This window comes from Linepithema humile, chromosome 1, assembly GCF_040581485.1.
Source record: "Linepithema humile isolate Giens D197 chromosome 1, Lhum_UNIL_v1.0, whole genome shotgun sequence".
NCBI classification, from domain to species: domain Eukaryota; kingdom Metazoa; phylum Arthropoda; class Insecta; order Hymenoptera; family Formicidae; genus Linepithema; species Linepithema humile.
In genome coordinates, this window is record NC_090128.1 from 24,914,422 (window position 1) to 24,936,871 (window position 22,450).

The 22,450-nt window shown below is 36.3% G+C and overlaps 2 protein-coding genes across 8 annotated transcripts; both read left to right on the plus strand.

The window, feature by feature from the left end:
* Positions 1-1,119: 1,119 nt before the first annotated feature.
* LOC105669905 (uncharacterized) lies at positions 1,120-4,328 on the plus strand. Its single transcript, XM_012363101.2, has 4 exons — positions 1,120-1,727; positions 1,914-2,357; positions 3,120-3,386; positions 3,746-4,328. Exons 1-4 carry the CDS (start codon positions 1,285-1,287, stop codon positions 3,906-3,908), a joined length of 1,317 nt encoding a protein of 438 aa, XP_012218524.1. The 5' UTR covers positions 1,120-1,284; the 3' UTR covers positions 3,909-4,328.
* Positions 4,329-7,106: 2,778 nt separating this feature from the next.
* step (cytohesin steppke) lies at positions 7,107-22,335 on the plus strand. 7 transcript variants are annotated; one of them, XM_067347656.1, is made up of 7 exons: positions 7,107-7,308; positions 8,423-8,496; positions 17,542-18,147; positions 18,226-18,337; positions 18,838-19,068; positions 19,183-19,252; positions 19,353-22,335. In XM_067347656.1, the coding sequence occupies exons 1-7, from the start codon at positions 7,230-7,232 to the stop codon at positions 19,438-19,440; spliced, it is 1,260 nt and encodes a 419-aa protein (XP_067203757.1). In that variant the 5' UTR covers positions 7,107-7,229; the 3' UTR covers positions 19,441-22,335. The 7 variants fall into 7 exon arrangements, with proteins under 7 accessions (XP_067203757.1, XP_012218577.1, XP_067203758.1 ...); XM_012363154.2 differs by having other exon boundaries at positions 7,119-7,308; positions 18,841-19,068; XM_067347658.1 differs by lacking the exons at positions 7,107-7,308; positions 8,423-8,496 and adding exons at positions 11,954-12,091; positions 12,518-12,711.
* Positions 22,336-22,450: the final 115 nt, after the last annotated feature.

Here is a 22,450-nt window from a genome sequence, read left to right on the forward strand (position 1 = left end):
TGACAATAATTTATTACTACCTTTTATTTTTAAACACAAATGTATTATTTTTTTAAAATCAAGAAAAAAATTATTAAAATTTTTTCTTATTATATAATAATTTATTTCATATCACATCAATGGCGACAGGTTACGTGTTGGGGATTCCGAATTTTTCGGTAGCCTGCGTTGCACACATAAATTTAGTTCGAATCTATACGCTTATGTAATGATCAAAATTGAAAAAAATTCAAATGGTTAAGCAACAGTTTCGTTCAGTGGATAACAACATATCACGTAATTCAGTGCTCGGAATTAGTCTGAACATTTCAGCCGATTTCCGTGGTATACGCCTCCTTTCCTCTCCTTACCGCGCGCGCCGCAGCCGCTAGGGCCAGCGCCGCCGAGCGTTAGGAGCGACACTATCTGATTATGAGTGGGTTCTTTTCCCTATTTATTAAAATTTTAAAAAATGTATTAAAATTTATTAAAAATAAATTTTTTATTTTTAAATTTATTAAGTGGAAATATTTCAATAGATTTCCACGTCACCCATGAGATACTAATGCTGACGCGTTTTTTTTTTTAAATGGTTTCCCCCGTAGACCTATTCCACTAAAGATAAAAATAAATTCTTAATTTAAAAAAAATATATATATAAAAGAGATTTTCTTAATTAGATTTTCTTAGCCTTTTATGAGAATGAACAATTGATGCAATAATATAGATAGAAACCACTTTTTGAAAAACGTGTCAGTATTAGTACCTCATGGGTGACGTAGAAATCTATTGAAATATTTCCACTTAATAAATTTAAAAAAAAATTTATTTTTAATAAATTTTTTTAAATTTTAATAAATAGGGAGAAGAACCTACTCATAGAACCTAATCAGATAGTGCCGCTTCTAACGCTCGGCGGCGCTGGCCGTAGCGGCTGCGACGCGCGCGGTAAGGAGAGGAAAGGAGGCGTATACCACGGAAATCGGCTGAAATGTTCAGACTAATTCCGAGCACTGACGTAATTAATGATAAATTTTATCATATACAACTCAAAACATTCGATTAAATACATCGATCAATTTGTTCAATGAAGTTTCAAGACCAAAGATCGAATTGCAAATATCCCCACTACGGAGGTTTATCATGTCGCGAAAGTTGTAGAAAGTGCAGTTCTATAAAAGCCACTTCGAACTTCAGAACGCAGTAATTGCAGAAACGCAGCATTTAAACAACGCTACTTAGCTTGATAAAACTCATAATAACAGTGATTTGTATTATTCGCATAACAAAAAATATTCATTAAAAATGGTAGATCTTAATGAGACGTCTGAAAACAGTACTAAAAATTCCCTACGTAAAGTAAAACATTCGAGTGAATATGAATTTGTAACAGTAATCAAGAATAACTTCAATCCGAAATTATTTCCGAATGACTTCAATATCCGAACCGTAAAAGAACAATATACCTGGATAAATGAGAATATCGCTGAATTCTTTCCAAACGTACCGCAATCTTTATTAAGCATAATACCTGCTTGCTATCGCCAAGTAGATTTACCATCAATGGAAAAACCAAAATGGTTGAATGTAAATAAATATTATAGAGGACAAAAATTTGCAAGCGAACATTTCGCTTCAATTGTTTTCACCCTAATAGTGGGAGTGGTCCATGTGTATTCTTTCAACGATTTTATGAAACCAGTAATCATGTCAAGACGCTCCGATACACCATATTTAGAATTTCAAAGGTATTTATGTTTTAATTCATTGGCTTACAGTTATATTCTACTTTGCTGCGAATCTCGAGATATTTATAAAATTTCCGATTATAATTAATCCATATGTTATAGAACTATTACATTTGTTGATTATAAAACATTCTACATAAATTTAGTTAATATGACTTTTTTCAAAACTTGGTATTATTTTGCAAGATGTTTAGCGACTGTACAACGCTTTTTTAATTGGTACAACGGGGAGCCTTGGATTGAAGGAACGCCTGCTTATGAAGACATGCTAATTACGCGTAAGAAGCATTTGATGATGAGAGACAAATTGTTTAAACTTGATAACGAGCAAATCGATAATGCATCCAAAATTGCGAAGCCATGGTGTCCGGATTACAAATTATTGCAAAAAGATTTTGCCGCGGCATGTCCATTTGAGAATTTTAGGCAACGTCCTTATACGTTTCTCAATATAACACCATGCAGACCAAAAGGTATGAATAATGCAGATATGGCAGTCACGCAATGCTGCTTTATAAGTTCGCTCATACTCTGGCCAGAAAATATGGGAGTGAAAGCAACTGATGATGATTTAGAAGCCTTTTGTCATATGTGGAGGTGTTACGGATATTTTCTTGGAATAGAAGACAAGTAAGTAATAATAAGAATAGATGTGTTAGTAAGAAGTAAAAAGTTAGTGAAAAAAATGTTTTAATAAAATGTTTGAATATGGTGAGTTCCGGAACGGCTAATTATTTCAGAAAATATTGATTTATTGGAAAAATGTTTCAAACAAAAAGAGTAGGGTTTAAAAGAATCTATTAGCTGATAATATTAATTTGACCTTAAGTGGCGTCGCCAAGGTCGCGACAAGGTCACCTTGAATTTTTAAAGTAGAATCTCTTATTTTTTATTGCATATTTATGTAGTCAATTTTGAGAGCTTTTTAAAACACTATAATAAAGTTATTTTTTATTAAGAAACTTTTTAAGTTATGAGATTTGAAAGTTACGGTAAAGTATGAGAGAGAGAGAATGAGGCAACGCGCTCAACGCGCTTCTTTCTCTCTTACTTTACTAACTTTCAAGCCTCATAACTCGAAAAGTTTTTAATGAAAAATAACTTTATTATAGTGTCTTGAAAAGCTTTCGAGGTTTCTACAAGGATATGCAATAAAAAATAGGAAATTTTATTTAAAAAATTCAAGGTGACCTTGTCTTGACTTTGGCAACGCCACCCAAGGTCAAATAAATATCATCAGCTAGATTTTTTTACTACTTTTTTTGTTTGAAACATTTTTCCAATAAATCAATATTTTCTGAGATAATTGGCCGTTCCAGAACTTTTGCCACTCACTGTTTATAAATTCTTAAATGTTCTACAATATTTGACTCTGCTTATGTAATTCGCCAGGCACAACTTTTGTCGTGGTAGCCTCAAGGAAATAAGACAACGCATGAAAGATCTGTATCAATATTGGATAATACCAAATTTGAAGGATGTTACACCCGAATGGGAGCATATGACGAGATGTCTCATCGTACCCTTCAATTATTATCCGTTCATATACATGCCTTATAAAGTGATGGTATTAATCGCAACAGATTTGTTAAATCTGAACATGTCACACTTGTATAAGTCGCTCAGTTACTCAGAATGGTGTGCTTATAAAATATGGAAGTAAGTTATATTTTTTACATTTCTATACAAGTATTTAAGTAGTCAATTCATTATTAATTCATTAAGTATAATTACCAATTTTATCCGACATTAAGACTTTAAATTGAAAAAGATATAAATGCCAAAATATAAAAAAAGAATTTGTCTAAAAAGACGTATATTATTATTTATTTTTTCTAAAGTTAATACTTTTTTATACGCGTTAAAGCGTATTCTTCACGTTGTCATTAATTTTTTTTATATTAAAAAATTTCATTTTAAAGTTTACATTTCTTTAAAATGTTAAAATCTCAATTATTATATAATAATGAGTATTGCAAAATGTCTATTCTGTAATTTTGTTATTTCAATAATTTCAGATTCCTATTACGTCTCGCTTTGAAATTTTCAACCGTACGAACAATTTTTAATAAAGTTTTACGCAAAATAATTGATAAAGCGGCAAATTATAGCCCGGAAAAACATGCAGAACTTCAAGAAATATCAAAAATGCAGCTGTCAAATTTGTCTACTATGTATTAGTATTAAGAGAGTTTGAAATTATAAAATTATATTGTTTTTAATTGTATATATCACTGGTGATGGACGTGTATTATGATTTTTGTTTATTTCATATAATTTTATAAAAAATCACAGTTTTATAAAAAAAGCAATTTTATAATGAAATATCGAAACATTGAGTTAATGTTATGTTTATTAATATTTTTGTTTTAGCAAGAAATTGTTTTATAAAATAATTTTTGATCATAAAAAAATTATAAAACAGTTTGTTTTCTAACATAGTTTACTATCTGGCATACTTTATTGGAATAGATTTTTGCGTTTGTTGATTATAATGTCATCTGATTTACAATGAGTAAACAGTCAGTCTGAGTGAAATAACTTGAGTTATTGTGATTTGTTAATATTTATAAAAAATAATATCTTTTATTTCTCAGAAAATTTTACATTAATACTGCAATTTTACACATTTTTTTGTTATCAATTTATATCTGATACTCCTCGAATGTTTCTTTTCTTATTTAAAAAACATAAAATTTATATGATTATAGACGTTCCAATTTAACACATTGTATTCTGATTTATTTTTGCAAATAATATATGCATAATAAAGAAAAAGTGTGAAATTTATTTCTAAATGTCAAGATTATTTCTAAAAACTAGTCTTTAATATTTGGCAAAATGTCACAAACTTTGCCGCAAATTTTGCGAATTATATCACTACATTATGTTGCACAAAATATTACGTAACTTTGCATAAATGTGGATGACTATATACATGTGTTAGTCTCATAGCGGTTTTTTGCGTACGTATAATTCGTTTTTTGCTGCGTGGAGCTAAATTATCGTTTTCATTTGCATATTGACAAATTAAATAATGATGTCGAATAGTGGTACGTTTAAAAACGTTTTTAATTCCAAAAATAATATAATAAAAATTTAAGCAAACCAAAAAGAAAATTCAGATAAACGACAACAAGTATTATTGCTAAAAAGTATTGTATATTTACTCGAGAGATGTTTTCCAATAATTTTGATACGTGGACAATATTATCGGCCTCTTTTCATCAAATTAATTTTGATCGATCGCCAGTTCAATTGCTTGAAAACGGATGAATGTAGATAAATCGCCGAAAATAAAAGTTTATCCTTGATAGGAATGCCGTCAAGATTCGAGATTTCGAGAATCTCGCCTTGTCTTGTCTCGAATTTGAGGCAGAATCGAGGCGAGACTTTTGTGTTGAGTTTCAAGACGAGACAAGTTTCTAGACTCAAGATTCTCGAAAATCTCGAGTCTCGAAAAATTGTAGAAATTGTTCTATTCTTCTGTAAAATATTTCGCTTGATCATCGTTTGGAAAACAAACGATCATCGCTGCAACCAGCGATTTAGCTGCACGACCGCGATTGTCTTTTTCCTCCTCAACTTATTAATATGTAATTGTAAGGAATAAATAATTGTGAATAATAAGGAAATAAAAGAAAAATAATCGTAATCTATTATTGATACGATTTAATTGTTCAGTAAGTGACTTCTTTGTGTAAAATTATTTTCACGAATACTTATTTCAATGATGGATATTTAATATTATAGAAAAAGTAAATATTAATGAATATTTTTTACCTTGAAATAATTAAATAGTCATTAGGTTGCAAATAAAGAGAAGAATTAGAAACTCACCATATTAGATATTTACGTTTTTTATTGTCAAATTTAGAAATAATATTATAATATCAATATCATTAATAACTCAAAATATTTAGGGATGAAATGGAGCATGTGATGCACGCTTGCGTGTGCGTTCGTGCGTGCAATAAGCGCACGCGCACGTGTCAAGATTTTTGAGAATTTCGAGATAAAACAAGATTTTCGGGTTCAAGATCAAGACGAGAATATACATGGCTTCTTTTCGAGACAAGACGAGATTTCTCGAAATCTGTACGCTGTATTTACAAAGGTATTTCTTTTTAATTATTTATTATTTGTTAATTTTTACAACTGATAAAAAAAATTAGTGATCAAAATCTTTACTAATATTCTATTTTTAGACTACTGTAAAATTTTATGTTATGCCCCTTTGTAATATTTTATTAACGCTCGTGCCTAACCAATTTTATTTATTTTAATCATTTTTCTTTCATCATTTTCATTACTTTCACATTTTATTTTTACATTTATTATTATTGTATCAGGATCTTACATAGCATGTTTCATAAAGAAAATATGATTGCATAAGTATCATAGATCACAAAAGAATTAACATGCATTTTTTTTTAACAGTTTTTTTTTTAATTTTGAAGATGTCAATCAACTTTCAAGCGAATTTTAAGCTGGCATTATGGAGACCCTTGAATTAAAAGAACACAGACTTATAAAGACATGCAAGTTACACATAAATTGCATTTGTGATGAGTGTAAAAGTTGTGTCAGCTCGATATTGAGTAAATCTTCATTTAACATCCAAGAAAAAATAAAGAATGTAGTAAGTGCTTTTGAAAAAGAGTCACAGAAGAACTGTCAGATTTAATTGTAAGTGATACTGGGGGCTAGCCAGTAACCCTACCCGCATTATTACCAAATGCTTTTAAAAAATTATAGGGATATCTAAATGGATAGCTTTCAATGCTCCTGACTATACATTAGTCTTTGTAAATTATTATGTTTTACTAATATTACATGTATGTGTGTGTGATTTATTAGGCACAACTTTTTTCGAAGAAATAAAGCAACGCACGCGAGATTTTTTCCAATATAACGCTTAATTTCAAAATTATTACTCCCGAATGGGAGCACATGACCAAATATGTTATCTTTTCGATGAATTATTATCATCTTTTTAGTACATCTTTAAGATGTTTTTTTTTTTAATTTTTAGAACGTCTTTAAAATGTCTTTTTAATATTTTAAGACGGCTTTGAGATGTCTTTTATATATCAAGTCCCGAAAGAAAAATGGAGCTTATACTTTTAGTATATGTACTTTAATTATAGAAAAAAAATTTTTATTGCGTAGTCAAACAAAAGATTTTTACTAGAATTAAAAGTCGTAAAACAGACGACTCCAGCATACCCTTAATTAAATCAAACGCAAGAATGTCGCGCTATGATAGTAAAACAGTTTAAGTCATTATCAATTGTCTATAAAGTAGTTTTCTATGTTATCAGAAATCGATTTAAATTTTACAGATGTGCAACTGAAGATGTCACTGCTCGGCATTCAAACAACACTGCAAGTATTCTCAATCTCCTCGAGACGGCGCCAGTCTCAGTAAAAATGGAGCCGCTTGAGTGAAGGTGGGCGACTCTGTGCGCGCGTGAGTCCGGAAAGTGCTATTTTTCGGAGATGTGGCAAGATCTGGGCAGTCTCGGGGGTGTAGGAGTGAATTCTGGTGCTCATCAGGTTGATCAATTCGGAACGACGGGTAAGAGATCCATCGGATAAAATTCGGAGTTCGGAGCATACGCCAAGTCTGACGAAAGCCAAGCGCATCGAGTCTTTCGCCACGGCATGGCGCATGCGTTCTTGTTCTTCTTGTACTCCGTATCGTAAACGGTGTACGCGTAGTAAACAAAACGGTACGATGCTCCGAAAATTCTTCAATACAACAGAAATCGGTGCCGAACTTGTGCCAATGCCGTTGCGGAAAGATGCGTGACTGCTTTCCCTCTATCGTAGGCCAATTTAAGATCTTGCATTTGTCGAGTTTACAAACAGAATTTCTGGGAAGAAAGCTTTCTGTGTTTGTTAAAACTAAATCATGAAAAAATGAAGAAAATTCCAAAGTAATCAGTCATATTCTTAGATAGAACAATCAACATCCAGTGATTACACGGCTATCTGTCTAGATAAATTTGAAATTTTCTTTTCAGCTGGGCTTAATCAGTAATCGATAGAACGTTGTCTCTACGCGGAAATCGAGCCCGTTACAACGGTTGCGCGTCTCGAGTTTTAATTGTTCCGTTCCGTTTTGTCGTTTAACCTAGCCTATTCTAAATTGCCTGAGGCAAAACTTTCCTTTCGCTCCATGAGAAACTGATTAGCGTAATCTAAATCTACGCGATAATGAGCTCCGACATTTATAAGAATGACATTTCAACACAGCAAAACATCGTGAGTGCGAGTACAATAAAATGTTCACATTAATGTAGAAGAATGCTTTCCTTAGAAAGTTCTCTGTAAAATTATTACCTAATTTAATAAGGAACAATCCTAATTAGCTGAAGTACGTCAAAATCATCGCGACACGGCAAGTTGTTACGCATTATGACGTATAGTTAACGTTCGCTACTACGGCCTATATGCAGCTTTAATTTGACAGCCCTATTTTTAGACCTTTCGGTAAATTGCTGCTAACGAGACCTCCATTTGGCTTTGCAACGGGGACGCGACATTCCGAAGTGTAATCATCCGTAACAATTACTCGAGAATGCATTTTGAAAGAAATAAGGATACTTGGGCGCTTTGACATAAACTTAGAATAAAAACATGTATTTTTAAGCTAAGATTGACGTTTCTAATTATTTATTTGTTTATAGAATTGACTCCCGAACAACAAAAGATCCTGATAGATATAAGACGAAAGAAAACAGAGTTGCTGCTTGAAATACAAGTGAGTATGCCAGTTAAGAATTTTATTTTATTTTAGTAGTTAATATATTATTATTATATAGTTAATATATTGTGTGTGAAATGTTTATTGCGTAGTTTGTGATATATATGCAGAGAAGAAAAGCAGGTATATTATATTTGATATAAGAAAAAGAGAAAGAGAGAAAATTTTTAAATCGAATAAAAAAAACAATGATTTTCTTAAATTTCCAATAAAACCATCGGGGAATGATGTCACTCTTGAGGAATTTACACATATATATATAAATAACATAATAATAAATCATATATAGTATATATAAGTATACTATAGAACATCGTGTTTATCGTTTACGTTTATCGCTCGTAGATGCAATGATAAAGACAACAAAAAATGAATCGACTTTTATATTTGTTTCAATGAATACACAATAGGAATACGCAATAGGAATGTTACTTAAAATTTTCCTGGAATAGATATCTGTTCGAGCATCGTAAACTTTTTTCGATAATGAAGAATTTTTTTGACAAGATTAAGCACATGAGTAAGTAGACAGATTCTACATATGAAAAAAGAAATAAATTTATACGTTCGAATGTTTGTGAAACGATCAAATATAACAAATTATATTATCTTGTTATGATTTTGGGTATAGCATAATAAGCATTTCTTTGATATTGTTATCAAATAACGTTAAAGTATTTCAATGTTTTATAAAAACGTGGAAAATATTTTTCTGGTTGTTGTCATATCGCAACAATGAGTAATGCAACAGTAAAGTAACGACGATCGAGGCTTTACGAGGACACGCATTTGTGTATATATGTATGCGTCGCCAGAAAAATTCCAGGATGTTCTTATGATAAGACTCGTTTCCGCAAGACTAGATAGTCTCGCTTACTCATCTGTTTGTAAGTTCATATCAATTTAACGAAATATTGAGCGCTGTTAGATATAGCGACCTCATAAATTTAAAAAGCCGGTACGAAACTATTTCGCTGCGTTTTGCATGAAAATCTCGTTTCCATATTTGATGCCATTCCAATTCGAATAGCGCGCTCGTTGCTCCTTTTATCTATGGAATTTCGGATATCAAAACAGAATTGTAACGGAGCGTGTTGCGTGCGGTTTGCCACGACCAATACCATCGCATAATTTACGGCGTAAACACCGTAGACGCGTAAGGAATCTTGAGTAAGCGTCATTATCTCCGGTTAAGCTGAACTCGCAATTCTCATCGTCAATGACGCGAAACTCTTACTCGTTTCGAGGCAATACGCACAAATTTGGGACACGCTGGTTGTGTGCGTCGAGTTGTTTGATGCTTGTTATACGAAGCAGACGCCGTCAACAGGTGACGTAATTAATTAACTTATTATTAATCGCGCGGAAAGTAAAATACGCCCTTTACTTTAGAAATTGCACGAATTAATTAAGTAAAAACTTTTTTATTGATCGCACGTTGTTGTTTACAAATTGAGCGTCAACGTGACTTATATGAGAAAACGCATGTCCTGAGGACACAATCAATAAAAAGTCGATGCGAAATTACTATCAATTAAGGTATATTAGAGATTACATAAACGAGAAATTTACGTGGAAGGCGATGATTTGATTGAGTTGTGTAGTAGATCGATACGATTACGCGAAGTGATCTTGGATCGTAGGTTATTAGCAACGTGACGCGTATGATAAATTGTACGCGGACACAAGCAGTTTCCTGGAGAGGAAGTAGACAGCAGCTCACCAATAGCTGACACATCTACTTCGTAGTAACATCAATGAGCCCACGTCATTCCACTCTTTATCCGCGTTAATCGAGCAACCGTCGCGTCTAAGCGTACAGGCTGAGCGCGTAATTACTGACAAAATCACCCTTCAAATTTTCGTATCACTTATATGCAGGGCTAAAAAAAGATCTTTGATCATTTTTGTCATCCATTAATTAACGCGATGTGCCTTGACGGAAATTTAATAAAATAGAGCGCACGATAAAAGAGTTAATCTACCGAAGCCGCTTAACTGCAAAAAAAAAAGTAACATAAATAAGTAACACAAATCGAATATCGATTATGCATTTTGGAACGCGCTCGGCTTAGGCTTGGCTACGATTATCGCATGCACGCGAAGCAGGCGGCAGGCCATGAATACGGTCGATCTTCCCGGTCGACCTTGTAACACGTGTAGCAGGTGCACCGCCGATTCTTGACTCGCGCATCGCTCAGCTCTGACTCATTCAAAATCGACTCTGAGTCCAAAATATAACGAAATCTCGTGGAACTGTGACATTATTAGCGAACTCAGTTAGGTACACTCGTGCGTAATTTGCACATTTAATTATCGTACACAAATTGATACAAGGACATACGCGTAGTAATTAGATCGGTGCAAAAGCTTTGTCGCTTTTCTGTAAAGTCGAAGCTTTTTAGTGGAAAATCTTTTAATGCAAATTTTTGCATTATTTTAATATATAATCAGATTGGATCCGCAAATTTCTCAGATAATTTATTAGGATTGTTTTTATTGTCAATAAGATAACTGTAGGACATTTCGGAGCGTTTTACATCATACAAAGTTTTGATTTACAACTTGACAGATTGAAATGTACAACAGGCTTCAATTTGCAATACTGCGTCTGATCGAATTCGTTATATCTCACGCGCGAATCTTATCATTCGCGTAACGCCTCGATATCTCTATCGTCATACCAGCAGACATTTCTCGGAAGTGTACGTCTCACGGTTGTAACAAATATTTGCACGTAAGTGCGTACGGTGGCCGCTGCAGGGCGCCAGCATACGAAGCCACCCGCCAGAACAGCCGGGAACAGCAGTAGCTAGCGCGTAATCGCACGACGGTGGTCGGTGCGTGCTGGTGTCGTCGATTCCGGCCGACATCGGTTGATGCGGTCGCACGCAAACCGCGGGGTTTTTTCGGTTTCCAAAGGCGACACGCCTTTTATCTCACGAAACGCAAAAACGTGACACACTTGTTGCCTTTCATACATGACTGCGATCCCGAAAGCATACGTGTACACGCGTGGAATTTCACTTTCCCACGCGAAACGAATCGGCTGCCGAAAGACGGGAAAAGAAGTTGGCGCCGCTGTGCGTAATCGGAAATAAGTGTGCTGAAAGGTGTGTGCGCGTGTAGCGGTCGTCGCACGCGGGTCGTTGCACTTCTCTGAGAGCCCCGCGACCTTTGTACCTCGTCTATTTCTTCGAGCGCTCTCAACGTTTCAAACGATGTTATTCGATCATAACGGTGATTATGGTGAATGCGGGGTGCGAAGCGCGTGTCGTACGACCGGGCAGACGGAAAGTGCGTAGTGAAGGAGCTCCGGATTCGGGGCCCGGCCGGATTCGGTGACCGGGTGGGTTGGTTCAGCAGTCGACCTAGAATGATTTTCACCGGCAGATCGGTGGACGCTCTCGATGAGGTGCGCGGCGCCGGTGGTGCGGGCGATGTCCAGCCGGACGGTGGACGGCGGGACGTGAGCGCGGTCGCGATCGCGGCCGGATGGTTCTCCAGTTTACGGAGACCCGGCAGGAAGAACAAGAAAAACTATCAGAAGCAGGCTAAGAGCGCGTGGGACATCAGCGGCTTGTCCACCACGGTTAGTAACATATGAAACAAAAAATTTGCGATCCGATTTATAGGCCAAGTTCCTCGATAATTTGCATATGTGCGTCGAAATTACGCTGTCGGCGTGATTTCCAAATCGGCATTGTATAGCGACGAGGTGCCGCGATCCTCCAAGGCCGACACGTGCAAACTCGCCAGATTTATTTCTAGATATTGTCCGCAGCTTTTAACCGCGTTACGTCGTCAAACGACACGGAGATGTCGAATTGTTATTTGAATTGATTGAAATACATACGCGCAGTTTTCGTGCGAAATGCGACACGCATAGATAAATTTTAATTTCAAACTTTACAATATTATACTTTAGGTTGATGAAAAATATTGTCTAAAGTTAATGATCAAAAATATCATCTTTAAAATATAAACTGGTGTGTTTACTCCTTCTTTTTTTTTACAGTTTACACGATGAAATCATAACGATGTTTTAACTCTGCGACGTCGTCTTCGAAACATGACTCGTTTCAGGGTCAAGAATCAAATGCAAAATAGATGTTGATCATTTCTGTCGGCGTGAATGTAAGATTGCACATGTACACGTATCGCGCGCGTGTAACGAGACGATCGAAACCATTTGGAAAGCATCAATCCTCGGTAACTAGTCAAAAGGTGTATTGGGGATCTGACGCAAACAATTCTTCACAAAGATAACGAACTAGTATCGCTTCACATTTTTATCGCGTAACGTCACGAATGGAAGATCGTAGATCAAGTAGAGGAGACTTATTTATAGAAGGAACCGGGACGCCCATTCGATGCCCAGCGCACTCGCGTCTATCGCTCATATCGCACGCGACACGGATACGGATGTGGTTAAGTCGCATGTCGCGATTTATTTCAAGAGTTATAGACGCGAATGAATAACGACTGGGCAATTAGTTCGGTTATATCATTGCAGGGGTAACAGGTCGCATCTGTTCCCTCCTTTCCCTTCGTATTCGCGTTATTTATGGCAAAAAAGAGGCCGGTAAGAGACATTAGCTGGGTCAGTGACGGGCCAAATCGCTCGAATTCGATGACACGAATACGCGTGTGTGAGATGGTGATACAGAGCGAGAATAGATCGATAAGCGCCGCGTGTGTGCACAGCCGTGGATTTAAATAGCCTACTTTGACGCGTCTTTCACCCCGCGGTGTACGCATTTACATGCCGAGGAAGATAAAAATAATTCCTGTGCGATTAACGGCAAGTTTGATCGATTCGGCCCATATATCCCCGCGAGCGTATTATTAAAGAAGAGCCGGGCGTAATCGACTAAAGTGGGTTATGCAAATCGTAAATAAAACAAGAGCACGTGAATAAAAGTGCACTTCGATATTGCGACATTCGATATCTGATTTGAAAATGCAAAAACGAAACAAAAGCGTGTAAACGAAAATGCACTTGGTCGTTGCGACATTTGATATCCGGATAGGAAGATACTCGATGTATATTTAGAAACGAGAAATTAGATATACGCGACGAAGTTCATTTTTCATACGACGGCCGACTAAACAGCGAATTAACGAAGAAGCCGGAAAAGTTGTTCAGCTCGTGACGCGCCTAAGTAACCGGATACTCGCTATCTGCCGTCTAATGCACGAACGTTAACACGAGCGCAGCCGCGAGAATCAATGCGCATTGTCAGTTTAATGACTAATCGACAATTTGCGTGTCTGTTTACTTCCTATTGATTCACCGCCGCGTCAAGACGTCAACATAGACGTTTGGCCGCTTTTCCAGTTCTCGCTCGCATTTCTTTATCTTTCAGTTGGTTTATAAATGTTCTTTCTTGAGCGGATTCTTTCAAAATAGTTACAAACAGAAGACAATGATGGATTTTCACTCTGTTGGAAGCCGCGAAACCTTAAAAGCTCCAAGTCATCGTCCATTACATTTAATTGTAACTCGGTCTCATCGAGGCACTTGTACGCGTTCGCGTTTCGCGTCCGTTTCTTCCGTGAATTCGTAACTCCTGGACGGCTACCAAGCGCTCGGTTTTCTCCGACTCGGAGAATCCGCGTAGCATTTAGAACGTTTGGCCGTTCTCCAATTACAACTCACACTCGCACCCGCAGCCACGTGACCGCGATCTTGTTGAATACGCGTGAAAAAATTCTTTCATCTCATGTGTGATTTACGCCTACATGATAGATCCAATTTATCGATTAACATGGTCATTTAAGAATAACAAGACGAATATTGCGAATATCGCATGTTTTTCATTTAATATATTAGTCTGAATAAAAAACGGATTATCGTTAGACCTCTGAACTCTGACCATGCGATTTCGTAAAATGTTGGATTACCCTATCATGAACTTGATAAATTTTTTAAACGCATGCAAAATATATTTTTCGCGTACTAGAGCGAGAGATGTACATTTATGCATTTATATTGAACGTGAAACTAATTAGAAATCACGGTTCGTACGCGATGTTTCCTTAGAAACGTCTTTTTATTGCGACAAAAAAGGTATAAAAATAGCTCGAGATGAAACATTCACATCGATACTCGTATTTCGTGCAGTGAGACGTCCGTGACACGGTTACGTTGTCTTTGCAGACGGTAACATCAAGTCGCAATAGAATATTATGCTAATCGTCGGAATTAATGCGACGTCTTTGTGTTAAACTGCAGCGTTAATCCTTAGATTCTAACGAAATCTTTCTTGCGATATTATTTTATGGCCAATTATATCACAGCTCCGTCTCGTGCGCTTGCAACAAATGTCTTCTGGTTTCGGAGGTGGTTATTTTCCACTCAAGCCGAATTCTAACAATCTAAAGCAGTATCTATTCCGAGAAAGTATAATGATGCGAGTATCTATTAGTCGCAGCAACGGAAGCACAAAGAATGGGCAATGATAACGATTATGTAGAACAGATGTCTATAGAACATAATTAGTCCTCGAGACAACGATCGATCTAATGAAGCGCTAAATCACCGCGCAGGCACGCAGTTTGTTCGACTTTTATGACGCAGACACACCGGTTGCAAAACTAGCACGTACGTCTGGCTTAGTACCAGGCGGACAAACTAGCATTTAATCGAACAGGAACTTTCGCTCTTCATTTAACCGATTATGCTGCCCGTTACGCTGTTTTGTCCTTTGCGGCATTGAAAGAGACATTGTGGAATGTCAAATATAGCATTATTTCCACGTGCTGATATATATATATTTTTTCTATTTTATGCGTAGAGAGCAGCGGTATATTCGATCCCCGCGAGGATAGCTTTACGGTGTGTTTATTTGCGTCCATTCAAGAGATATTCTCTAGTTGAGTGTTTCGAGACCGAAAATACTCTTAGCGAGAATATAGATGGAATACGCTCGGCACGTACGTAATATTTCAAGTAATGGTAAACTATGCAGTTGTCACGTGAAGTCATCTCGAAACTCTTTGACGAGTCATATCCTTCGTATGAATGGACGCCCTTCGCTTCGTCTCATTTCGCAGGAAGGAAGTTAGTTGAGTAGTAGCGCTGAACTTTCGATCGATCGCGCACAGGACGCGCACAGAACGACAGAAATAGAACGGAATAAGGCAATCATTCCGCATAGAACAGACAAAAGAGAATAGAAGCCTGCGATAGTGCCGATTCAACGTTTTTCTAAATGTAAATGATGAAGCGAGAAAAGCGGAGTGATAATAAAACCCGCCCAATCTCCTTGCAGGTTCATTAACGTTACTTCGCATAAATTAATGAGAATCTTGTAAGCTCTTCTTTTAATGAACATATTTTTATTACGCTGTAGCGCCGTAATTTGCAATACAAATTAGGATATTTTTATTCAATGACTTACTGGGAGTATTCATGATGACTCAACCGCAAGCTCTTTAACAGGAACTCGTATAATTTCCCGCTGATATCTTCGATGATGACAAAGCGATAATTAACAATGCTAAACGCTTCTGTATACTTCTGTAATTACACATATGACCTCCAAAGAAACTTGATTTATGATAACATTTGTTAATTTGTAGATTTGATAATTTTAATATTAAAAAGTCTATTTCTCATCAAACTTAGCCTGAGTTTACTATTTTTCATATTGAAGTAGAAATTGAGTTTTAAAGAAAAAATTTTCATTTTTGAGGAAATAAGGAGCAAAGAAAATCAGGTTTACGCCAAAGTTACTATAATTTAAATTCAAAGCTAAATTTAATTTCGAAAACTACATGAAATACCGTACATCGCGTCATCAAATAATGTCAAATTTTTAACGGTTTTTTTTTTTTTTTTTTCGAAAAGTTAAGACGGATTTCTTTGGAGAAAAGATCACGTATCCATTTTTCTACACTCAGAATTGTCGTAACTATTAATCATTTCTTAAACGAGGGAAAATATTTTGACGTAGTTGCGAGGGAATTTAAATTCGAAAGAATGGCATGCGGCATTGAAGAAAGGTTTCTCCCGGTATTCAGCGAGTTATAATTTCTAGGTTCACGGGGCATACCGGTTTTTCACGCGTCGTCAACGGCCTTCCTGCCGTGAGACCGGATGTTCACCGATAAGTACAAAAGAAACGCTACCTCCTAATAAACAATACTACTCAGGGCCGACCAGCGACTAAGTTATTGTCCTTGCTGCTATCGCGGTCGACCCGCTAACGAGTCTCATCGGCGGTTAACACGCACACCCCGCTTCCGGTCGACCCTTCCTTTTTCCTGAAACTGTTTTTGTAAAAGATGTGTGCGCGGTTCGTTAAACTTGGCGCTTTAAAACTCATTCCGCCGACTCAAAAATTCATCTGAAAATTATGCAAAATTAAATGACAAATGGCTAATTTGCAGAACATCTTTGCGACGATAAATGTTTTACAATAGCGCGTCTGTGCCATTTTCACACACGTTACTAGCAATAGTTGTAATGTTGCGAATAGGGCGCATCACATTGTTTGCGTGCATTCATTGATTTTTCCATGGCGCAGTGTGTTACAGCAGCAGGGTTTAGTGTCCATTTTTTTGAATTAGTAAACTCAATTTCGCCCAAAACAAAGGTAAAATACTTGGATATTATTGAGGGAAGAGAAAGGAAAGGAAGAAAGGGAAGATTGATGAATTGCGCAATCATGCACCGGCATGATGACATTATATGACGTGCTTGTCCTTTTTAGTGCGTCTATTCAACGTCTACTGACATCGAAAGAGATACGATCCTGTCGACTGGTATTCGCGGAATGTACATTAAAATGGTGGGAAATAAGCGACCGGTGTCGAGCGAGTATCACGAGGCAGAAAGCTGCTGTTGCACCGCGTGCACGATGCACCACTCGTCGCTCTGAATCGTTACATTTTATCCCAGCATTTTTATACTAATAATTAAAAATTATTTTAATTTTCGACGCTTTTAATTTCTCGTACACTACGTTAAGAAATAAAAAAAAAAAAAAAATAGTAGCTTGTTTTTATAATGTATTCTCGGCAATCTGCTTTCAGCAATTAAAAGATGAATTGGGCGAAGTCGTGGCAGAGATGGAGGCGATGGAGGGCGGCGGACTTACGACCGACGAGACGAAACCGTCCAACAAGGCCAAGCAGACATCGATCGGCCGCAAGAAGTTCAATATGGATCCCAAGAAGGGCATCGAGTACCTGATAGAACACAACCTGTTGGCACCGACGCCGGAGGACGTCGCGCAATTCCTCTATAAGGGCGAGGGCCTCAATAAAACAGCAATCGGCGACTACCTCGGCGAGCGGCACGATTTTAACGAGCGCGTGCTGCGGGCGTTTGTCGAGCTACACGACTTCACCGATTTGATATTGGTGCAAGCTTTACGCCAGTTTCTCTGGTCGTTTCGGCTGCCCGGCGAGGCGCAGAAGATCGATCGCATGATGGAGTGCTTCGCTCAAAGGTACTGCCAGCTGAACCCAAATATCTTCACCAATACGGACACCTGCTACGTGCTGAGCTTCGCCATCATTATGCTGAATACTTCGTTGCATAATCCTAGCGTTAAGGATAAGCCCAGTGTGGAACAGTTCATTTCGATGAATCGAGGTATTAATAACGGCGGGGATCTGCCGCGGGAGCTACTTGTGGTAAGCCTTTTCGGGAGACACTGAGATACACTTTCCTGTTTCCTACGCAGAAAGTTCCTCATTCGCATTTACTTTCAGAGTTTATACGAGAGTATAAAAACCGAACCTTTCAAAATACCAGAAGATGACGGCAATGACCTGATGCACACCTTCTTCAATCCCGACAAAGAGGGCTGGCTCTGGAAACAAGGTAATACCTACTTACGTTCGTAGATGAGTTTTACGGATCGATCATCATCCCGACAATTCTTCATTTCGTAATAAAATTCCAAATACAATCGGACTTGTGTATTCTTCACTCGAGAGATCGAGTTAACTCAATTGACTGTCAAATCATTAGAATACAAAGAGGAATTGAAGTGGAAATCAAGGTTAAATAAACCAGCTCGATCTCGATGAGAAAGAATATCTGTTAATATTTGTTTTTTATTTTTTTTTATACCTGAAAGAAAACGAAAACTTGCAGTTTATTTAATTTTTTTTACTTAATTTTTTTTTAACGACTGTGAAATGATAAAAGATACAGGTGGAGCGCGATATGATACTCCTCGATACTTTTGTTACATTTATTGTTGAACGTTTATTCTTATGTATTACTTTGTCCTTCTGCTGCCCTGACGGAGACAGCAGGTAAATAATATCTCTGCGGAAACCATAGGTTCTTAATTCTACATATCGCGCATTTTGTTCCAGGCGGACGTTACAAGAGTTGGAAGAGGCGATGGTTCATATTGAACGACAATTGTTTATATTACTTCGAGTACACGACAGACAAAGAGCCGCGCGGCATCATTCCGCTAGAAAATATTCAGGTTCGAGAAATTCAGGATCGAAACAAGCCGCACTGTTTTGAGCTGTACGCCGCCGGTTCCGAATTCATAAAGGCATGCAAGACTGACAGTGAAGGAAAGGTCGTGGAAGGTATGATTCCTTGACGTTTAATCCGTACTTTAAACCAACAGAAAACTAACGTCATACGCGCTTATGTGCGCGAAAGTGTATCTCAACTAAACATTTGCCTACGGTTATTCGTAGGGAAACATACCGTGTACAGAATGTCTGCAGCTACCGACGAAGAAAAAGACGAATGGATCAAATGCGTGCGGTAAGTTAAAGTGATAAAAGAGTTGCGACTCTACACACTCGCAGACTGTTGCATTTTTGTTTACAGTAAAATAATTCTCTACACTTTATTTTACTTCCAGACAAAGTATATCGCACAATCCCTTTTATGATATGCTGGCAGCACGGAAGAAGAAAGCACAAAAAACAAATGTACACTCGAAAAGTTAAACGCTGCCACGAGCCGGGTTTCGAGAGAGGCTCGGCGAATCAGAAGACTGTTTATTCGCGATTCAACGTTACGCTATCGTCGAATACAAACTAAATCGCACGATGGCGAAAATCCATCGAGAGAGAGAAAGAGCAAATACGCCGAAAGCGTTATGGAATAGGCTGGTGAACACCCAGCGTGGTGTCGTGACAATCGCCTGTGGAACATCGCCTCAATAAGCGCATACGTAGAATACGGCATTACGTACATCGTTCGTAGATTGAATGTGGAATATTTGGCGCGATGATCCCTTGGACGCAAAAGATGCATAGCTAAATAAAAGTTACATTAAGAAAGGTAATGTATTATAACGCGCCGTTACAACATGACGCATAAAAAGGATCTGGCGCTCCATAAGCTTAGCTATATTTCCATAAATTTAATAGACAAACTGCCTCTATATTTTTTCTGCAAAGAAAACTGAAGTGTATGGCTTTGCATACGATGGAAATCGAGGTCTTTGCAGTGAATAATAACTACACCGCCGATCAATTTACATTGGAAAATATGTATGAGCAGAAAATATCAGTTTCATACTTTGCTAGAAAAATTAGTAATTTCAAAAATTATCTTTGTAGTCGCGCAGGATAGACCGTTTTAACATTCTTAGCGTTATATCTAGCTAAATATTATGTGAGCATAACTTATGACAGGACTTACATCATATTATAACAGGCAGAAGGGAACAATATTTAGTTTCCGGCAGCTTTGAGATATTGTTAAAGTCTACTTGATTTTAGGAGACCGAAGGTAATATTTGAAATATTTTTTCGTACAAGATAACATTGTCTTGTATCGTGTAGTGTAAATACAAAAAAATAAGATTCACGATTTCCACTTATATTTAAAAAAAAATGTTATAAAGCCGAGAATCCGATAGAAAACTCGTATTCATGTGATAATTATTCGTGTGTATTTATTTGAACAAATGTGTACAAAGATAAAAATTAAGTGATAAGTTTTCTGTGTGAGACAAGATTGTCTTGGACTGTGTGTTGGACTGTGTGTTGTTATGCTTGTACAATTTATGAAAATGGCACGATTAGCCACCTATGGATTATAATTTTCGTTTAATTTCAAAGGCCGCGTACGCATATGCGTATGACACGCATAAATATATACACACACACAAAACACGCGTGCCTTTACATACACACATACACAATTCAGTGTAGTGATTGAAACGCGTAATAAATGAGAATAGCATCTTGGTAAGATCTGACGGGAACCTGCAACTTCATTATTTTTTATATAAAAAGAAAAAAAAAAAGTTTAAAGCAGAGAAGTTATGATCATAAGAGCTCTCTTGTGTTACTCTCGAAATGAGTATAATAATTTCAGATAGAAATATCAATGATGATATTATATGCTTAATGCAATTTGTAATTTCTTTACATCTTTTTTACGTTACTAATGTTCTATATGTCGTTGCATATTCAATCCATAAAAAATTAGTAGCAGAAAAGCAGGTGCCTTTGAGATCGCCAAACTAGTCTTAATAATTGATCCGTCATATACGAAAGACTCGAGTAAAACTTTCCTTTGCTAGAAAGGCAAGGAAGGCAAGACATCGAAAACGCCTTATTATAATACGTTAGATAACGAAACGCTGAAATAACCATAGAAAAAGTAGTGCGTAATTTTTTTAATGTCATGCTGTTCTTGAAGAGACATAGACTTGGTTTATCGTAATACAGCGATCTCCAATTAATAATGGATTTATGAAAAAAAAGCATTTTTTAATAGTAATATTCAATTTCTTGCACATGTGGGAAACATTTTCTTCCGATTAATATTTCACAACGACGTATATATTCATGCCTGTTGGTGTATATTGTTGAGATATTTCTTTCATAGCCATTCTGCTTCCCAAGAGCCATAAGGACAATAATATTATATTGTCAAAGAGCCAGCATATGTAAAATGATCAAAGAAGTGAAATGTGGAATCTTCCGTTTTGGGCCATTTATAAATTATGTTCTTCTGCGCAGTGCTTGTCAAACTGTTGCTGTAATATATTCTGTACCGTCTTATTTATAAAAATTGGGATTGATTGATTATTCGTGCTAGTACATAGATTTTTTAATATTATTTGCAGGTGGTTTGACGAACCATCTTACTTTTTGTTATCAACGTTGATAAGAATATTTTATAGAATTACACGTGTATATGTCATAGATTTATCGAATGTAATATTTTATGAAAAGTCACAATTATTTAAGAAAAGGATAATAGTGATATGTAATTAACATCTTTAGGAAATATATTGCGATAAATCTATTAGCGTTTTCGATTATACAGGATTTGAACGACCCAGGGTTGGTTAATGACGTCATTGCAACCTCTCCACCAATGAAAGACTTGCATTTATAGTAAAATAGTGATTGATCAACCCTGGGTCGTTCAAATCCTGTATAATCGAAAACGCTATATGATGTGCGCACGAATATTGTGTATATATACATATACAAATCTCTATAAATTATAAGCGTAGCTTAATGGAAGAAAATTAATTCATCTTTTCTCTCGTAGCACGATTTATAATCTTATTCTATGTATATTTCGTTGTAAAGTACAAAGATAATGTATGTAAGAAAACGTTTAAAACTATGTATTAGCAAAATAATTGATCAAATTTAAGGAATTGTATAAAGAATTGTACTTTATCAGTAGAAAATTTTGTACATTTTGTTGTATATTATTTGATAATTATCATAATGTATACATAACGGATCGTATACTTGTATTTAGCGAGCGAATGTATTAATTTAAATGTAATTAATAAATTTATTTCTAGCAATTGTTTTACACGTGTTACAAATAAAGATCTTTGGGATTGTGCGTATACAATTAAACTGTAGTATAAACTTGTAGTACATTCGATGTTTGGTTTAAATTGAATTCACTTCGAGTTCGAGTAATCAATGTATTCGCATAGCTCGATTCTTTTCGATTGTCTTTGCAAACTCG